The sequence below is a fragment of the Dipodomys merriami genome, unplaced genomic scaffold, assembly GCF_024711535.1.
Source record: "Dipodomys merriami isolate MVZ:Mamm:240054 unplaced genomic scaffold, mDipMer1.0.p SCAF_2, whole genome shotgun sequence".
Lineage (NCBI taxonomy): Eukaryota > Metazoa > Chordata > Mammalia > Rodentia > Heteromyidae > Dipodomys > Dipodomys merriami.
Genome location: NW_027203381.1, coordinates 118,669,621 through 118,683,347, shown reverse-complemented (window position 1 = coordinate 118,683,347; position 13,727 = coordinate 118,669,621). Strand labels below are relative to the sequence as shown.

The following is a 13,727-nucleotide window of genomic DNA, read 5'->3' as shown; positions in this document are numbered from 1 at the left end:
GTAGAGCTATGGCTCGAGTAGTAGAGTGCTAGCCTTGAGTGTAAAGGCTCAGGAACAGCACCCAGGCTCTAGATTCAAGCCCCAAGCCTAGCTCAAAAAGCAAACAAGCAAACAAGTAAGTAAATAAATAACAGGGACATCTCCTGGGATGTGGCAGTGGTACCTCACTTGCCTAGCTTACATGAGGCTTTGCATACATCTCCAGCTCCAAAAAACAAAAAGTAGGGGAGAGGCGAGAGAGGAGGAGGAGAGGAAAGGGAAAAGGGGGAAAGGAAGAGAAGGAAAAGGAAGGGAAAGAAGGAGAGGAAAGGAGAGGAGAGGGGAGGGGAGGGGAGGAGAGGAGAGGGAGGGGAGGAAGAGAAGACATCCAGCCCCTGATGACACCCACCCCACCCCTGCAGGCCCCACCCACCCTGACTCCAAGCGCACAGGCTGCTGGGAGCGCTGCGGTCTGAGCTCTTCTGGGCTGAGGCTTGGCAGTAGATTCCTCTGAAGGATCTAAACCTTCCAGTTCTACCACTTGATCACATACATGACATACCAGGCTTGGTACTTTCAACTGCTGGAGGAAAGCAAAGCATGGGAAGTCTTCAACGACTGGGGAAACCAAAGGGGACCTGAACATCTCCCCGATGTTTTAGGACTTGCTTCTTCACGGTAGGAAAAGAGAGGTTTAAAATGCGCCCTCTGTCTGTCTCTGAACTTGGCTGCAGCCTGGTGGCCCTGATCACCAAGGCTTCCGAGGGGTCACTATGGAGGAACTGGGGAAAGGCAGCTCTTCCGGGTGGAAGGGTGGGCGAGCCCACAGCGCCCTGTGGTCCCCACGCCATGCAGGACTTTCTCAAGCCGACGCAGAGCAAGCAGAGGTCGAGGCCGTGACCCGCATGCGGCCAGCGGCCGGCCTTCACTTACCAGGGGACGGCGGGACCACCGTGAGGTTCACGGTGACGGCCATGTGGGCCTCCGGAGCCCTCAGTGCAGCCACGCAAGTCAGCGTCCCGTTGCCCTGCGGCCGGAGCGCCAGGACGCTCACCACACCGCCACCGGCCCCCGGCTCCGCGAACGAGGAGTAGCTGGAATGGCTGGCAGGGACGCCAACCCTCCAAGTAATGTCCGGGAGCGGGGTCCAGCCCTGGGCTCGGCAGGTGACATTACAGGGCTCATCCTCGGTGACCTCAAGGTCATCGCCAGGGATGCTCAAGGTTCCCATGACTGAAGGAGAGAGAGAGACAAGAGAGACAACGAGGCATGGCAGCACCGCTCCCAGTCAGCTTTTCTCCACCATGTTTCCACTAATTTTTGCTTCAAATCACATTCTTCCCAAGCCCCTCCCCCCCCGGACCCCAAAAGGCTGTGTCTGTCCCAGGACACCTCAGCTCAGGTTTTGATCTGTGTTTTTTCTTTTTCTTTTTTTTTTAACCTTCCAGGTTCTTGGGGAAAGGTGAGGTTGTTCACCAGGAAATAGAAAATTCCAGAGAAAATGAGGATATATGCAGACCCATGGGGAGATAATTATAGGAGAAGGCGATGGTGGATGCATATGCCCTCAAAATTGTCTTGGATTGTCCTGGCAGCAAAAGTGAAAAGGGAAAGAATCTATGTTCTTTTCAAGGGGAGGAGGAGATACCCTGGGGCCTTGTGGGAAACAAACCCCTCCTGTAATTTCCATCAGTCAGATTTATTTTCTTTATTGGAGGGGGAGGGAATATCACAAATTTAAAACATAACATTTTTTAAATTACTCTGAACATATTTCTAGTTCCAAGTTCAATCAAAATTTAAAACAAAAGGTCAAGGTAAAATCTAGCATCAATGACTAACCCAAGTGAGGTGTTCAAATTGTTGACCAAGATAAATTATTGTTTTTGTTAAGAATCCTCTTGCAGCTAGATGCTGGTGGCTCATGCCACTCAGAAGGCTGAGAGCTGAGGATCACAGTTCAAAACCAGCTTGGACAGGAAAGTCCATGAGACTCTTATCACCAATAAACTACTCAAAAAAGACAGAAGTGGTGCTATGGCTCAAGGGGTAGAGCACTAGCCTTGAGTAAAAAGGGATTCAGGGATAGTGTCCAGGCCCTGAGTTCAAGCCCCAGGACAGGCTTGAAAGGAGGAGTGGGATTGGGAGGAATGGAAAATGAAAGAGGTGACATTACTCAAAATGTACTGTACTTAGAAGGTGATTTTACAGCCACTTAAAGACACTACAAATATAATTTTTAAAAAGAGAAGAATCCCTTTGCCTCTGCTGGCGTTCATACATTTGAAAAGAATATTATTTTTGTTAATATAAATAATATAAACAATAACCTGGGAGTCCAGCCCCAGCCCAGACACAGCCTTTGTGAAATACAAATGCATTGATACATTCAAACGACAAGAAACCGCAGCTGCCCAGTACAACAGAAAGAACGCAGGACCAAGGACTGAAGACTGGGCCCCCCTGGCCTCCAGCTCCCGAGACACCTCAGGCAAATGGCTGAACTCTGGGAGCTCTCGGGTCTCAGTTGGAGACTAGATTGTATTTCTCTCAGGTTTGGGCTGCTGTTTGCAGCTGTCTGGGCACCCTTTGCATTCTTCGGAACCACCGAGGACCCCGAGACCCCCAACGTTCCCCCAGCAGCTTCCGTAAAGGCTGTCTGGGAGTGTGAGCAGCATGTGACTGCCGCGGCGGTCACATGCACTCCGGTGACTCCAGCTGGAGCTGGTCACCTGTGCTCGTCTTCCTCATTGATCTATGGGGAGGAGAAAGCACTCACGGCTGGGGAGCTCGTGGGCATTTCCTCCTCCGCGAGGAGACCCCGCGGCTCAGAGGCGCGTGTGGCTCTAAGGACACCGGAGCCCCGTGGAATCAGGGCCCATGACAGCACGCCCCGCCAGCTCCGAGACGCTTCAGCCGGCCAGCGAGGATGCTTTCACACGGCCAGAGGCTGCGTTGGGATCTGACGTGACAGCAATCACCATACACGAAATGCACCTTAGCGGTGGTCAGACAAGTCCCTACACTGAGATGCCGCGTGGCTTTGCGGATTTGCAAAGCGATGATTGTCCTGCCCTTGGTTCCCATGTCCCTCGTCCAGGAGCCCCCTCCTCTCTCTTTATCTCTCTTTCTCTCATTCTCTCTTTCTCTGCCTGTCTCTCCCTCTTCCTCTCTTTGTGGATTTGCCATCGATAGCCCTCCAGGCTACCAATGAGCGTCTCTCCTCCCTGCCTCTGCCAGCATCTGGACCATGCCTCATACTCACACCTTGTCACATCCACCCTTCCCGTTGGGTCCTGAGGACAGGATCTGCTCCTCTCTTCGTCTGTTTGACCCACTAAACTGGCTGGCACAGTGGCCCGGTCTGGCTGGGAATGAGTGCGATCACTCGTGCAGGTCACGTGTGGTACGTGCTGGGAGCCGTGCAAGTCTAAAGACGCTCCATCCAGCTGCTGTCCGAGGAGAGCACCAAGACACAGAGTCCACGGGTGCTGTGACCGAGGCCACACTGGAGCATGAGACCAGGCGGCCAGGCCAAGGCCTGTGCTGCTAAGCCTCACCCCACACCGGCCTGGACCTGGTATACAATGAGCTGAATGGATGGACATGAGTCTTTACAGCATCCTCATTCATGTCCCCCATGAACTCTCATCCTCACTTTATTTCTTTTCTTTCCTTTTCTTCTCTTGGTGCAAGACCAAGACCCAAACTCAGTACCCGATGCTTTTGCTTTTTGGTAGTGCTCTACTAACTGAGCCATGTCTCCAAACCTCTCTTGTCTTCATTTGAAAAGACAAAGAAATGAAGCCATCTGGTGGGGGGGGGGTCTCCTATTAAAGAAGGTTGGTTGATGAATGCAAAGCCAGAATTCACATCTTTGATTCTTCCTGCGTTCTTTCCAATTATAACAATAAATAACAATAAACAGTTGAGCATGCAAACTAGCCAAAAGTTCTGGAAAACTTAAAAGGTTATTTCTAAATCATCACTGTACCCACCATTAAACTACACAAAATTAAAGCCACCAAAAGCAAAGAACCATCCATCTAGCTACATTTTGAAGTTTAAAAAAATCTTTTAAATGCAAATGGAATTAGACATGTCCTTCCACCAAAAGTTATCCAGTTTGATTAGACAGCAATACAAATGCAGACAAAATACAGATGGAATCGTTGGAGATTTTGCTGAGGCGAGTAAATGAACAGGCTTAAGAAATAATGTCAGCGGCACAGTGTGGTCTCTGGTGAGACAGGCAATCACAGAGATCAGGACTCGCCTTGGGGCTTCTAGAAATGGTGTATATGTACACTATTAAAGACTACAAAGTGATAAGATCCTTTAACTTTTTTCACTATGCAATGTGACCTTCAGCACCTTAAAAATACCTTAAAGCAAGAAAAGCAAGGAATCAAATATTACAGATTTTGTTGACCCTTTCCCTTCCTCTGAAAGACTTGCTATATTTTGGTGAACTTTGGACTGCCACCACTGTGGCCCAAACAAGGTAGACTAAGGAAATTCTCCCAGGAAGAGAAAAAGGTTAAAGCATGCTTCAAAGCTGCAGGCAAAGAAATCTTATGGATCACACAAAACACCATGGGAAGAGAGATAACTTCCCATTGTTCACACCAACATGACTGCAACCGGACCCAGGGAATGCCAAGGTATGCGTCTACAAGACGCTTGAGCCAATGAGCTGGGAAAGTGATACCACCTCTGTCTAAGAATCTAATAAGAAGATAAAAGGAGTGGAAAGATGGAAAGAGGAAGGGAGGAGACAGACAAACAAATGGCAACCATTAGTTCAGAATAACAGGAGTGAGGGAAGGAGGGAGGAGACAGACAAAGGTACAAGGAAGCATCAGTTGCTTTAGAACAATGACAGCCTACCACCACCTCAAGGAAGACTCAGGGAGCCCTCACTACACAGCACAGCACCTTAAGGCCCCTGCCGGCCCGGGCTCCGGCCGCGCCCTCACCTTGGACGGACAGGAAGGCCGAGGCGTCCAGGTCGCTGCTCTGGAGGCTGCAGCGGACCTGCCCCGCATCGCGGAGCTGCACGTCATGGACGATCATCTCGGAGACGAAGTCCCCGCCGCGGTCGTAGCTGGCGGAGGTGAAGCGGTCGTTGGTGATGATGGGCTCCCGCGGCGTGACACTCAGCACCACCACGCCGTTCAGGGCCCACATGATGAGCTTCCAGCCCGGCGACACCGTGCAGTTGAAGCGGGCCTCCGAGCCCTTCAGGACCGTGACGTTCTGGGGACCTTCTACGATCTGATACCCGGACCCCGAAGCTGGTAAAGGAATGCACCTCCTAATCAACAATGCCTCCAACCCTTCCGTGTTTACCAACCGTGACCTCCCGGAGGCCCACCCAGGACTGCAGCTCCAGGTCCCCCTCTCCACACCCTGCCCTAAAGCTCCTCCTCAGAATGTGACCTTTGAGAGGAGTCTTTGCCCATCCATTGATGGACTCACCTGCCCTTAGGAAGGACACCATGTCCGCTCCTCCGTCACCTGAACAGGACAGGAAGGTGGGGGAAGGGGCAAAGCTAAGAAGCCCACAGAGAATGCCGTGTGGAGATGCAGGCAGAGATCGAATGCTACGCCTGCAAGCCAGGGAATGCTGAGGTTTTCCAGCAGCCAGCAGAAGCTAGAGAGAGGCAGCCCCGGTTCCCCCCGAGCTTCAGAGCTATCCGTCCCGGCTGCCATCAACGCCTGGGACTGGCAGCCGAAGATACGAACACGGGACCCCAACTCAGACCTCCTCATGCTACATTCCTGGCTTTTCTTCACCACCACAAGCCTGGTGACCTGCACACATAGACGGCCCGGGGACTGGGGACTGGGGACGGGGCAGGGCGGGGAGGCCGAGGCCAAGGAGGGGCATCTGGCTGTAAGGAAGATGCAACACAATCGTTGTGTCCCCAGTGTGAGGCCGTGGCCCCCGTGCTAGGATAGAAAGGTCCCTTGGTGGCAGCCCAGGCAGTGTTACGCTGGTGCCCGGGGGCATCAGTGACCAGGACCGCCATCCTCTGTTCCCTTCCTGTCCAGCAAAGTCCAACCCAGAGGGAGACCCAGGCCGCAGGGCTCCTGGGTCACCCACCTGACACCTTACGTGTGTCTGCAGGTGACAAGATGAGTGGGACGTGTCACACCGGTGGGTGTGGGCGTGGTGCTGGGGACACGGGACCCCACCCTGGACACACAGGGGCAGGAAGCGCCGGCCATGCCCGCGCTGGCAAAGCCAGATAGGTAGAAAGGAAGGAGATAAAAGCCAGCTTGTAGAACAGCCCTGGGAAGGCCCCCGGGGAGGACAGGGCTGGTGCAGAGCAGTGAGGGCCATCCTGGAGAAGAGCTAGGCAGGGAAGGACCTGAGCCCAAGCAGGCAGTCACAGGATGGGGACGGACGGACGGACAGAGGGTCAGGAAGGCCCTCACGGCGTGCAGCCTCCATCCCCTCCAGCCGTGGTTTCCCAACATGTGCATGCACACGTGTTTCTGCACACACATAGGCGTGCACACATGCACACATGTGTGTACACATACACACAGATGCACGCACCTATGTGTACATGCATACATGCACACACACACACACGTACCTCCCTACCTGCCAGTCCAGCCAGGACTCCCAGCACAGCCAGGACGCCTCTCCGGCTGCTCTCCATCTCTGCATGGTCCTCCTCTCCTAGAACAGAAGCAGGCAGGTAACAGCCAGCACGGAGGAGCGGGTCCCGGGACCCGGCAGCTCCTGGTGTGCCAGGCAGCTCGGCGCTCACCGCCAGGTCCCGCTCCGGGACCACACACATGGGCCAACCCAGACCCGCTGGGTCCGCAGCAGAGGTGGAGGCAGGCGGGGGCCGCTGCGACCCCTGATCCCAGGGCCGCCACTGCAGACAGACACGGGGAGCCACCCAGCTCCAGGTCCCCGGCGACGGAGCAGGCTGGCTGAGAAGCTGCGTGTAGGCCACGGCTCTCCATCTACCTCTGCGGAAAACTCTGCCCACAGGTGCTCACAGCCTCACGGGGGAGGGGGGCGGCCCACCAGGCAAACAGATGGATCTCAGAGAGGAAGGTAGCAAGAGGAGAGAGGAAGAAGAGCAAGAGGAGAGAGGAAGAGGAGCAAGAGTTGAGAGGAAGGGCATGTGTGGTTAGGAGGGACTGGCCATCCTGCCAGGCAGGTGCTCAGGGGCAGGGTCCTGGTGAGGAGAATGACATGAGGTCTCTGTAAGGCTTTCCCCACAGAGGAAGTGGTGGGTGCAAGGGCCCCGGGGGGCGGGAGGCGGGAAGGAGGGGGATTGTGTTGGCCATGACTGCAGAACTGCGGAGAGGGCATAGGGCAAAGCAAGGGCGAGTGGGTGAGGATGAGGCTGAGGAGGCAGAACAAGGCCCAGCCAGAGGTCGGCAGGACTCAGCCCGTCCTGCTTCTAAACCCCTCTCTTGACAATCCTCTCGCTGGCGCTGCAGCCCTTGCACTTACTTCCTCTCTCTCCGTCCTCCCCAGCATGTTCCAGCACTGCGGTGCCCAGGGCATCCTTGCTCAACACCAAATGCCCTGCGGCCTGTCCCAAGGCAATGCTGTGGGCTCCAGGAGGGGTGTCTGTGTGTGTGCATGCGCGCGTGTGTGTAACCAGCAGGCCCGTCCCACCTCATCCCTCCAGAACGGGCAGTGCCAGGTCCCACCAGAGCCCTGGGGTGGAGTTTTGTCTCTAGTGGACAGGACATTCAGGGCTGGGGCCTGGACGGGGGGCCCCCAGCCAACCCCGGGGTGGAGTAAGACTGCCCGCGCACAGGTCTGAGCATCTCCAAGCTACTGGATGGAACAAGGGCTGCTGGGGGGGGGGGGGCAAAGCCATCACATTTCCCATTCCGGCTCCTTATCCAGCACTTTCAGCTGGTGAGACGACAGCAACGCTTATGCACTTGCCAGGCCTCCAGAGAGCAAGCTTCAGAACACGCCCCACGCTGCAGCGACTCCCGTCCACAATTCCTGTGCTGAATTCCTGTGCTGCAGGACTATGGAACCCCTCAAAGCATCCAGCCCTCGGGACAACCCCCAAAGAGACTGGGCAAAACCCACGCGTGGGCGTGTCCCGCAGCGTGTCAGCCGCGCAGCCAGGCCCAGGCGGGAGTGAAGTGCCGCCTTCTGGGGTGTACCCGAAGCCAGGATGACGCAGCACCCGGTAAATCATTTCCTAATTTTCAAGCCTCAGTTGACACAGCCCAGCGGGAAGGCACGTCAGCCGTCCCCTGGAATGCCGGGCTCGGGGGAGAAGGAAGAGAGCGCGGAGCCCACCGGGTTGCGGAAGGGGCGTGTTTGATCGGAAGTGACGACCGCAGCTCGTGGACCAACGTGTGAGGCTGCAGGGGCGGCATGCCGTCCAAGGCCCCTGGCACGCACTGCAGCCGCAGACCACCACGAGAGCCCTCCCCCCCCCCGCCCCGAGACGGCCGCGAGCCACGCTCCCAGAGGGCAGAAGCCCGTGGTCGGGGACGAGACGGCCCACAGACGAGCTGTGTGGACACAGCGCCCAGGGGGAGGCAGGGACTGCCACATTGGCATGACGCCCCCTCGGGGCCCGTCCCCTTTACTGGGGACATATCTCTACGGGACACACACACACACACCCTCTCAGGACATGCCCCCTCCCCGGGGACAGCCTTGTCAGAACACCCAGAGAGGCCTGCACATTTCCTGCCCCAACAAAGCCACCTCTGGGGTCTCGAGAAGGCATCGACAGAGGTGCCCGCAGAAGGACAGGACTCGGTGACATCGCGGCAGGAGAGTCGGGAGACCCCTCCCCAGCCTGGCAGGGCCTGGTGTCCTGCAGGTGTCCTGCAGGTGTCCAGGGCTGGCTGGAATTGTCTGGAACACCTGAGCTCAAGAGCAGCCTCTCCCCCAGAACCCTCAGGTGCAGCGAGGCCTGGCAAAGGCTCACCAGAGGAAAACCTCCTGTGCGGGGCCCCGGAGGGCCGCTCCCGCGGAGCGCTCACCTACCTGGGGCAGGTGAACTTTGTCTGGACGGCTGCAGGAAGGCCGTGGGTCCCGCCGGGCTCCTGGCCGCCGTCCCGTCTCCACAGGCACAGGCACGGCTCCGTGTGGCCAGCCAGGGCCCTGGCAGCGAGGCTCTCCCCCGGTAACAGGAAGTGCCTCCCAGCGTGGCTGTGCCGTGTCACGGGCCAGGCTATCAACATAGGGGTGTAGGGAGGTGTGAGCGCAGCCACAGGGCAGGGGACAAACGCCATTAAACATTAGCCAGCTCCACGGAGCTGCGGCACCGGAAGTCCGCAGAGCCCAGCCCAGCTCCTGCCGTCCAGGCCCCAGCTCCCCTGGCTGGAGCCTGGCAGGCCCTGACCTGCCCCCCCACTACAACCCGCAGGCCTGGAGACACTGGCCTGCTGTCCTCCCTGGACCTCGGCGGCTCCTCCTGCCTTCAGCAGAGCAGGGGTTGGAGAAACCGGTTCCTCTGGCAGGCAGGCAGGCAGGCAGGCAGGCCGCCCCGTCCACAGGGCTGGGGCTTTAGGAAGAGTAAGACCTAGGGGCCGTGTGCTCGGACCGGAAGCCTTGGGGGGGCAGTGGGGGGGGGGGCCAGGGCCTCCTGAAGAATAAGACCTGCCAGAAGCCTCCACACCTGGCCCTCCTCAGGGCTACGCTGCACCCCTCCAAGCCAGCCAAGGAGCTGGACAGAACGTGCTGGCCAAGTCCAGCAGAGATCCTGATGATCGGCACCGGCACCAACTCCTCTGCTTTGTGGCCGCTCCTGGTGAGACTCGGCCTGCCTCCCCCATGTCAATGTGCCCAGAGCCAGAGCATCGGCTCCTATTAGGGGTAAGAGCTGCTGGCAGGAGACCGCCACCTGGTTCAGGCAGAAGGGAGCTTCCTGGGGACAGCCAGCCCGGCCGGGCCTCACTCTACAGCAGGGTGACCGGTGAGGGAGCTACACGGATGGCAGAGAGAGATTACATCGGGAAGGGCGAGGGGGTGTGGCCGCAGCAGTGGGTGAGGAAGTGACCTCAGAGCCTGGCACTGCCCACCCTCCCACAGCTACCTGGGTGACAGGTGCAGCCAGGGACTTCTAGAGAGTCTTGCAAGGAGAGAGAACAGAGGGGAACAGGTCTACGGTGGTTTCCCATGGAGAGGAAGCACAGGGAAGGAGTGACCTAACTTTAGGCACCAAAAGAAAGAGCAGAGCACACATGTAAAGGAAGACCTACAAGGGAACACGTGGGGGGAGGCGGGAGGAGTCCTGCCTCCCAGCTGCAGCGGCAGGCCCACTGCTCCAACACCGGCTTTGTCTTAAGATGATCTAAGTGGAAGACGTTTGAGAGTCAGCAGCCTCAAGGGTAAAAAAGAACCAAAGGGAGACAAGAAGGGATGAAGAAAGAGAGAGGAAAACAAAACAAAAGAAACAGAAGGGAGAGATGGAAGGAGGAAAGAGAAAGAGAAAGAAACAGAGAGAAAGAAAACCAATAGAAAGGAGGGAGAGAGGGAAGGAGGAGAGAGAGAGAACAAGAAAGAGAAAGAAATAAAGGAAGGAAGGAAGGAAGGAAGGAAGGAAGGAAGGAAGGAAGGAAGGAAGGAAGGAAGGAAGAAAGGAAGGAAGGAAGGAAGGAAGGGAGGGAGGGAGGGAGGGAGGGAGGGAGGGAGGGAGGGAGGAAGCGAGGGAGGGAGGGAGGGAGGGAGGGAGGAAGGGAAGGAAGGAAAACGGTCCTCTCAGAACTTTCTTTTTTTTTGTCAGTTGTGGGACTTGAATTCTGGGCCTGGGTGCTGTCCCTGTGCTCTTCAGCTCAAGGCTAGTGCTCTACCATTTGAACCACTCACCACTTCTGGTTTTCTAAGTGGTTTATTGGAGATAAGAGTCTCACAGACTTTCCTGCCCAGGCTGGCTTTGAACTGTGATCCTCAGATCTCAGCCTCCTGAGTAGCTAAGATTACAGGCATGCGCCACTGGCACCCAGCAGAACTTTATCTGGGACTGGGCATAGTGGCACAGGTCTATAATTCCCTGCTACTCGGGAATCAAAAGTAGGAGGATTGAGGTTCATGGCCCAGGCCCTGAAATCTAGGGAGATTCTAACTTAAAAAAACAAACTAAAAGCAAAAGGACTAGAGACATCGCTCAAGTAGTAAACACACTTACCTAGTAAGCATGAGGCCTAGAGTTCAATCGCCAGTACTACTGGGGAAAAATAATTTAAAAATTTTTTAAAGATCTTTTCTTATGTGACTAGAAGAAGCATAAATCTGAGGCGGCCGTAGACTCCTCTTTGGGGCAGATCTGTTCCCAGAGGGGAACGAAAATAAACATACTCGAAATGTCCTTGACCTAGGGAGATTTAGGACCTTGAAGAAGACAGACAAAGCATCCACACATGCATAGGCAAAAAAGGTCACAAAATCCAGCTCCTATCTGCTCTTCTAAAGACTTGTTTAGCTTTCCTAAGACAGCAATTTGTTCTTCCCATGTGGATTTTCCCCCTCTTCACCTTCCCCAAATTATATCAGACATGGAACCTTCTAGCTGATTGATGGGCCAGCTCCTCCCTCCACCGTCTCCCACACTCATCTGTGCTCTTGCTAGTCTGCCTTGAGCTGATTAACCTGCAGACCCCCAGTACCGAGCACAAGAGGGTAAAGGAAACGTGACTTTCTGTCTTCCCATAGTAAGTAGACGTGTGTTTATCTGTATCTTTTGAAGCCATCCAAATCATTTCATCAGGCCCAATGGCCAATCCCACCACCCACCGGCCACGCAGCCGGCTGGATGGAATCCCAGCCTGTTCCGGGCAGGAGAGCCAGCACGGGACCAAGCACGTGAACCCTCCTTTGAGGAGGGCCGGGTGGCATCATCCCTGGGTCCCAGGAACAGCCCGGCTCCCCAAGGCTGCCTGCCCAGCCAGAGCTGAGCCCTGCGTTCTGCTTACAGGATGGCGGATGGAGCAGGTGTGAGAGCAATCCCCACCAAGGAGGGGTGATCACAGGGCAGCAAGAACACCCCCTGCACTCCGGGAACCCTGAGTATGCCGAGCCCTGGTTCCCGCGGCACCTTCCCTCCTCCAGCCTGGGAGAAGCCTCTGGAAAGCCCGAGACTGACTGCACTTCCTCAGCAAGCCGAACTAGGCATGGTGACGTCGACCCCACCCCCTTCAGAAGAACCCCTGAAATCGATGGCTTTGTCTGATAGGAGCAGGGAGGACTCATCGATTCTCTGGAAAATCATTGCGGGCTGTGTTTGGAGTCGATCTATAGACGCCACCCAGGAAAAGAAGCAGGCGGTTTCGAAGACCAGTGGGAGCTGAAGGGAAGGAAAAGCAGACACGGCTCTCGGTCTCCCCCTATCTGCCTGAAAGCAGAATGCACCTTCCCACCACTCCTGCCTCCCCTGGGGACAGAAGGTCCCACATGGCTGGGGAGGCAGAGTGCGCGGTGAACATCTCCTTCACTCCTCCCGGTCATGCGTGAGCGCCGGTGTCCTTCCACGGCGTCAGGATGTACTAACAATTCCCACACTATCATTTCCCATGTGCCAGCCAGCACCAGCATTTGCCAAGTACCACTGACGTCACTTGGTAACCGTAAGCCAATGGCATGCAGGTCATTTTCCGGTCTAGATTACAAATATGAACTCAGATCACACATGATGTGTCACAATCATCTGCGGGTGGTGATGGGGAACGACGGGACTAGTGTGGCTTCAGGACTTCCGTCGGGCAGTAGGGCTGAGAGAAGTTCGACGCTGGCCGCTCCAGGTGGTTAGAGAAGAACGCAGCCCCAGTTGCAGAGCTGTTGAGGACTCAGGTGCTGGGATGCACAGTACTCCCAAGCTGCTCAGTCCAGACGGACAGAGACTTGGGTAAGCTGAGTCAAGCAGGAGGGTGGAGCCGAGCTGGTGGCACAGAAGAGTGGAGAGTTCACAGCCTGCCCATGCACAAGGCCCACGCTGGGTGGTCTGGTGGCGGGGCAGGCCATGCTGCCAGGTCACCTGTCCTGCTCGTGGAACCCAAATGGAGAGCCCGTCCCGTGTCTGCTGGGACTGATGAGCCCAGGAGCCTGGCTTTCCTGGCATGCATTTGATCACTCATTGTCCGTGCATCCCTGAGCTCACAGGGTCTAGGTGGGAACATTGGATTTGTATCAATAAGTTACACTCGGCTACCACTGAGCCACAGCTCCACTTCTGTTTTTTTTTTTTTATGTACTAAGCTGTTCCGCCTCTAGATGCAGACACTGCTGCTTTATAATAAGCAGCCAGTGAGGACAGGACACAGCCTACGGGCTCCAGCTCCCCACAGAGTAGAAGAACTCGAAGCAGGGCCCAGCCTGCGCGCCGCACCTGCACGCGGACATTTGTTCCTCATAATTTATCACCGTCAGAAGCCCAACTCCTTTCCTGTCTCCTGTGGCTTCTCCACAATTGATTATCCTTTGTAGAAACAGCATCTAGCTACCTTCTGTAAAGGCCTCTGTGTACATAAAAATCAAAATATTAATATCAAATGAAATGTGTATTCCTTTCTCCTAAACTAGCTTTTATCCATTTTAGTTACAGCTCCTGGAAGTAAAAGAAAATATTCTTTTTCTCCCTCCCCTCCAACGTTGTATACTCGGAGCTGGTGAGACAAAAGGGAACTAAACAGACTCAGAAATCACTGCACTATCAAATCATCACAGAAGCACACAGGGTCATTTCTTCTCTCCTGCGCTGTGTCCCCACACACGCAGCATCATCCAAAACTCGCAT

The 13,727-nt window shown here is 55.6% G+C and overlaps 1 protein-coding gene across 4 annotated transcripts in view; it reads right to left on the bottom strand.

Annotated features, from left to right (window-relative positions):
- The window catches only part of Igsf5 (immunoglobulin superfamily member 5), a 28,107-nt gene extending 18,184 nt beyond the window's left edge, over window positions 1-9,923 (bottom strand). Inside the window, exons 1-5 of one of the 4 annotated variants that reach the window (XM_070030723.1) lie at window positions 9,843-9,923; window positions 8,984-9,170; window positions 6,596-6,673; window positions 4,959-5,276; window positions 913-1,212 (exon numbers count right to left, since the gene is read on the bottom strand). In XM_070030723.1, coding sequence (XP_069886824.1) covers window positions 913-1,212; window positions 4,959-5,276; window positions 6,596-6,653 — 676 coding nt within the window. In that variant the 5' untranslated portion in view covers window positions 6,654-6,673; window positions 8,984-9,170; window positions 9,843-9,923. Of the gene's footprint in view, window positions 1-912; window positions 1,213-4,958; window positions 5,277-6,587; window positions 6,674-8,983; window positions 9,218-9,842 lie in introns of those variants that run through there. The other 3 variants (XM_070030726.1, XM_070030724.1, XM_070030725.1) reach the window with 3 other exon arrangements.
- Window positions 9,924-13,727: the final 3,804 nt, after the last annotated feature.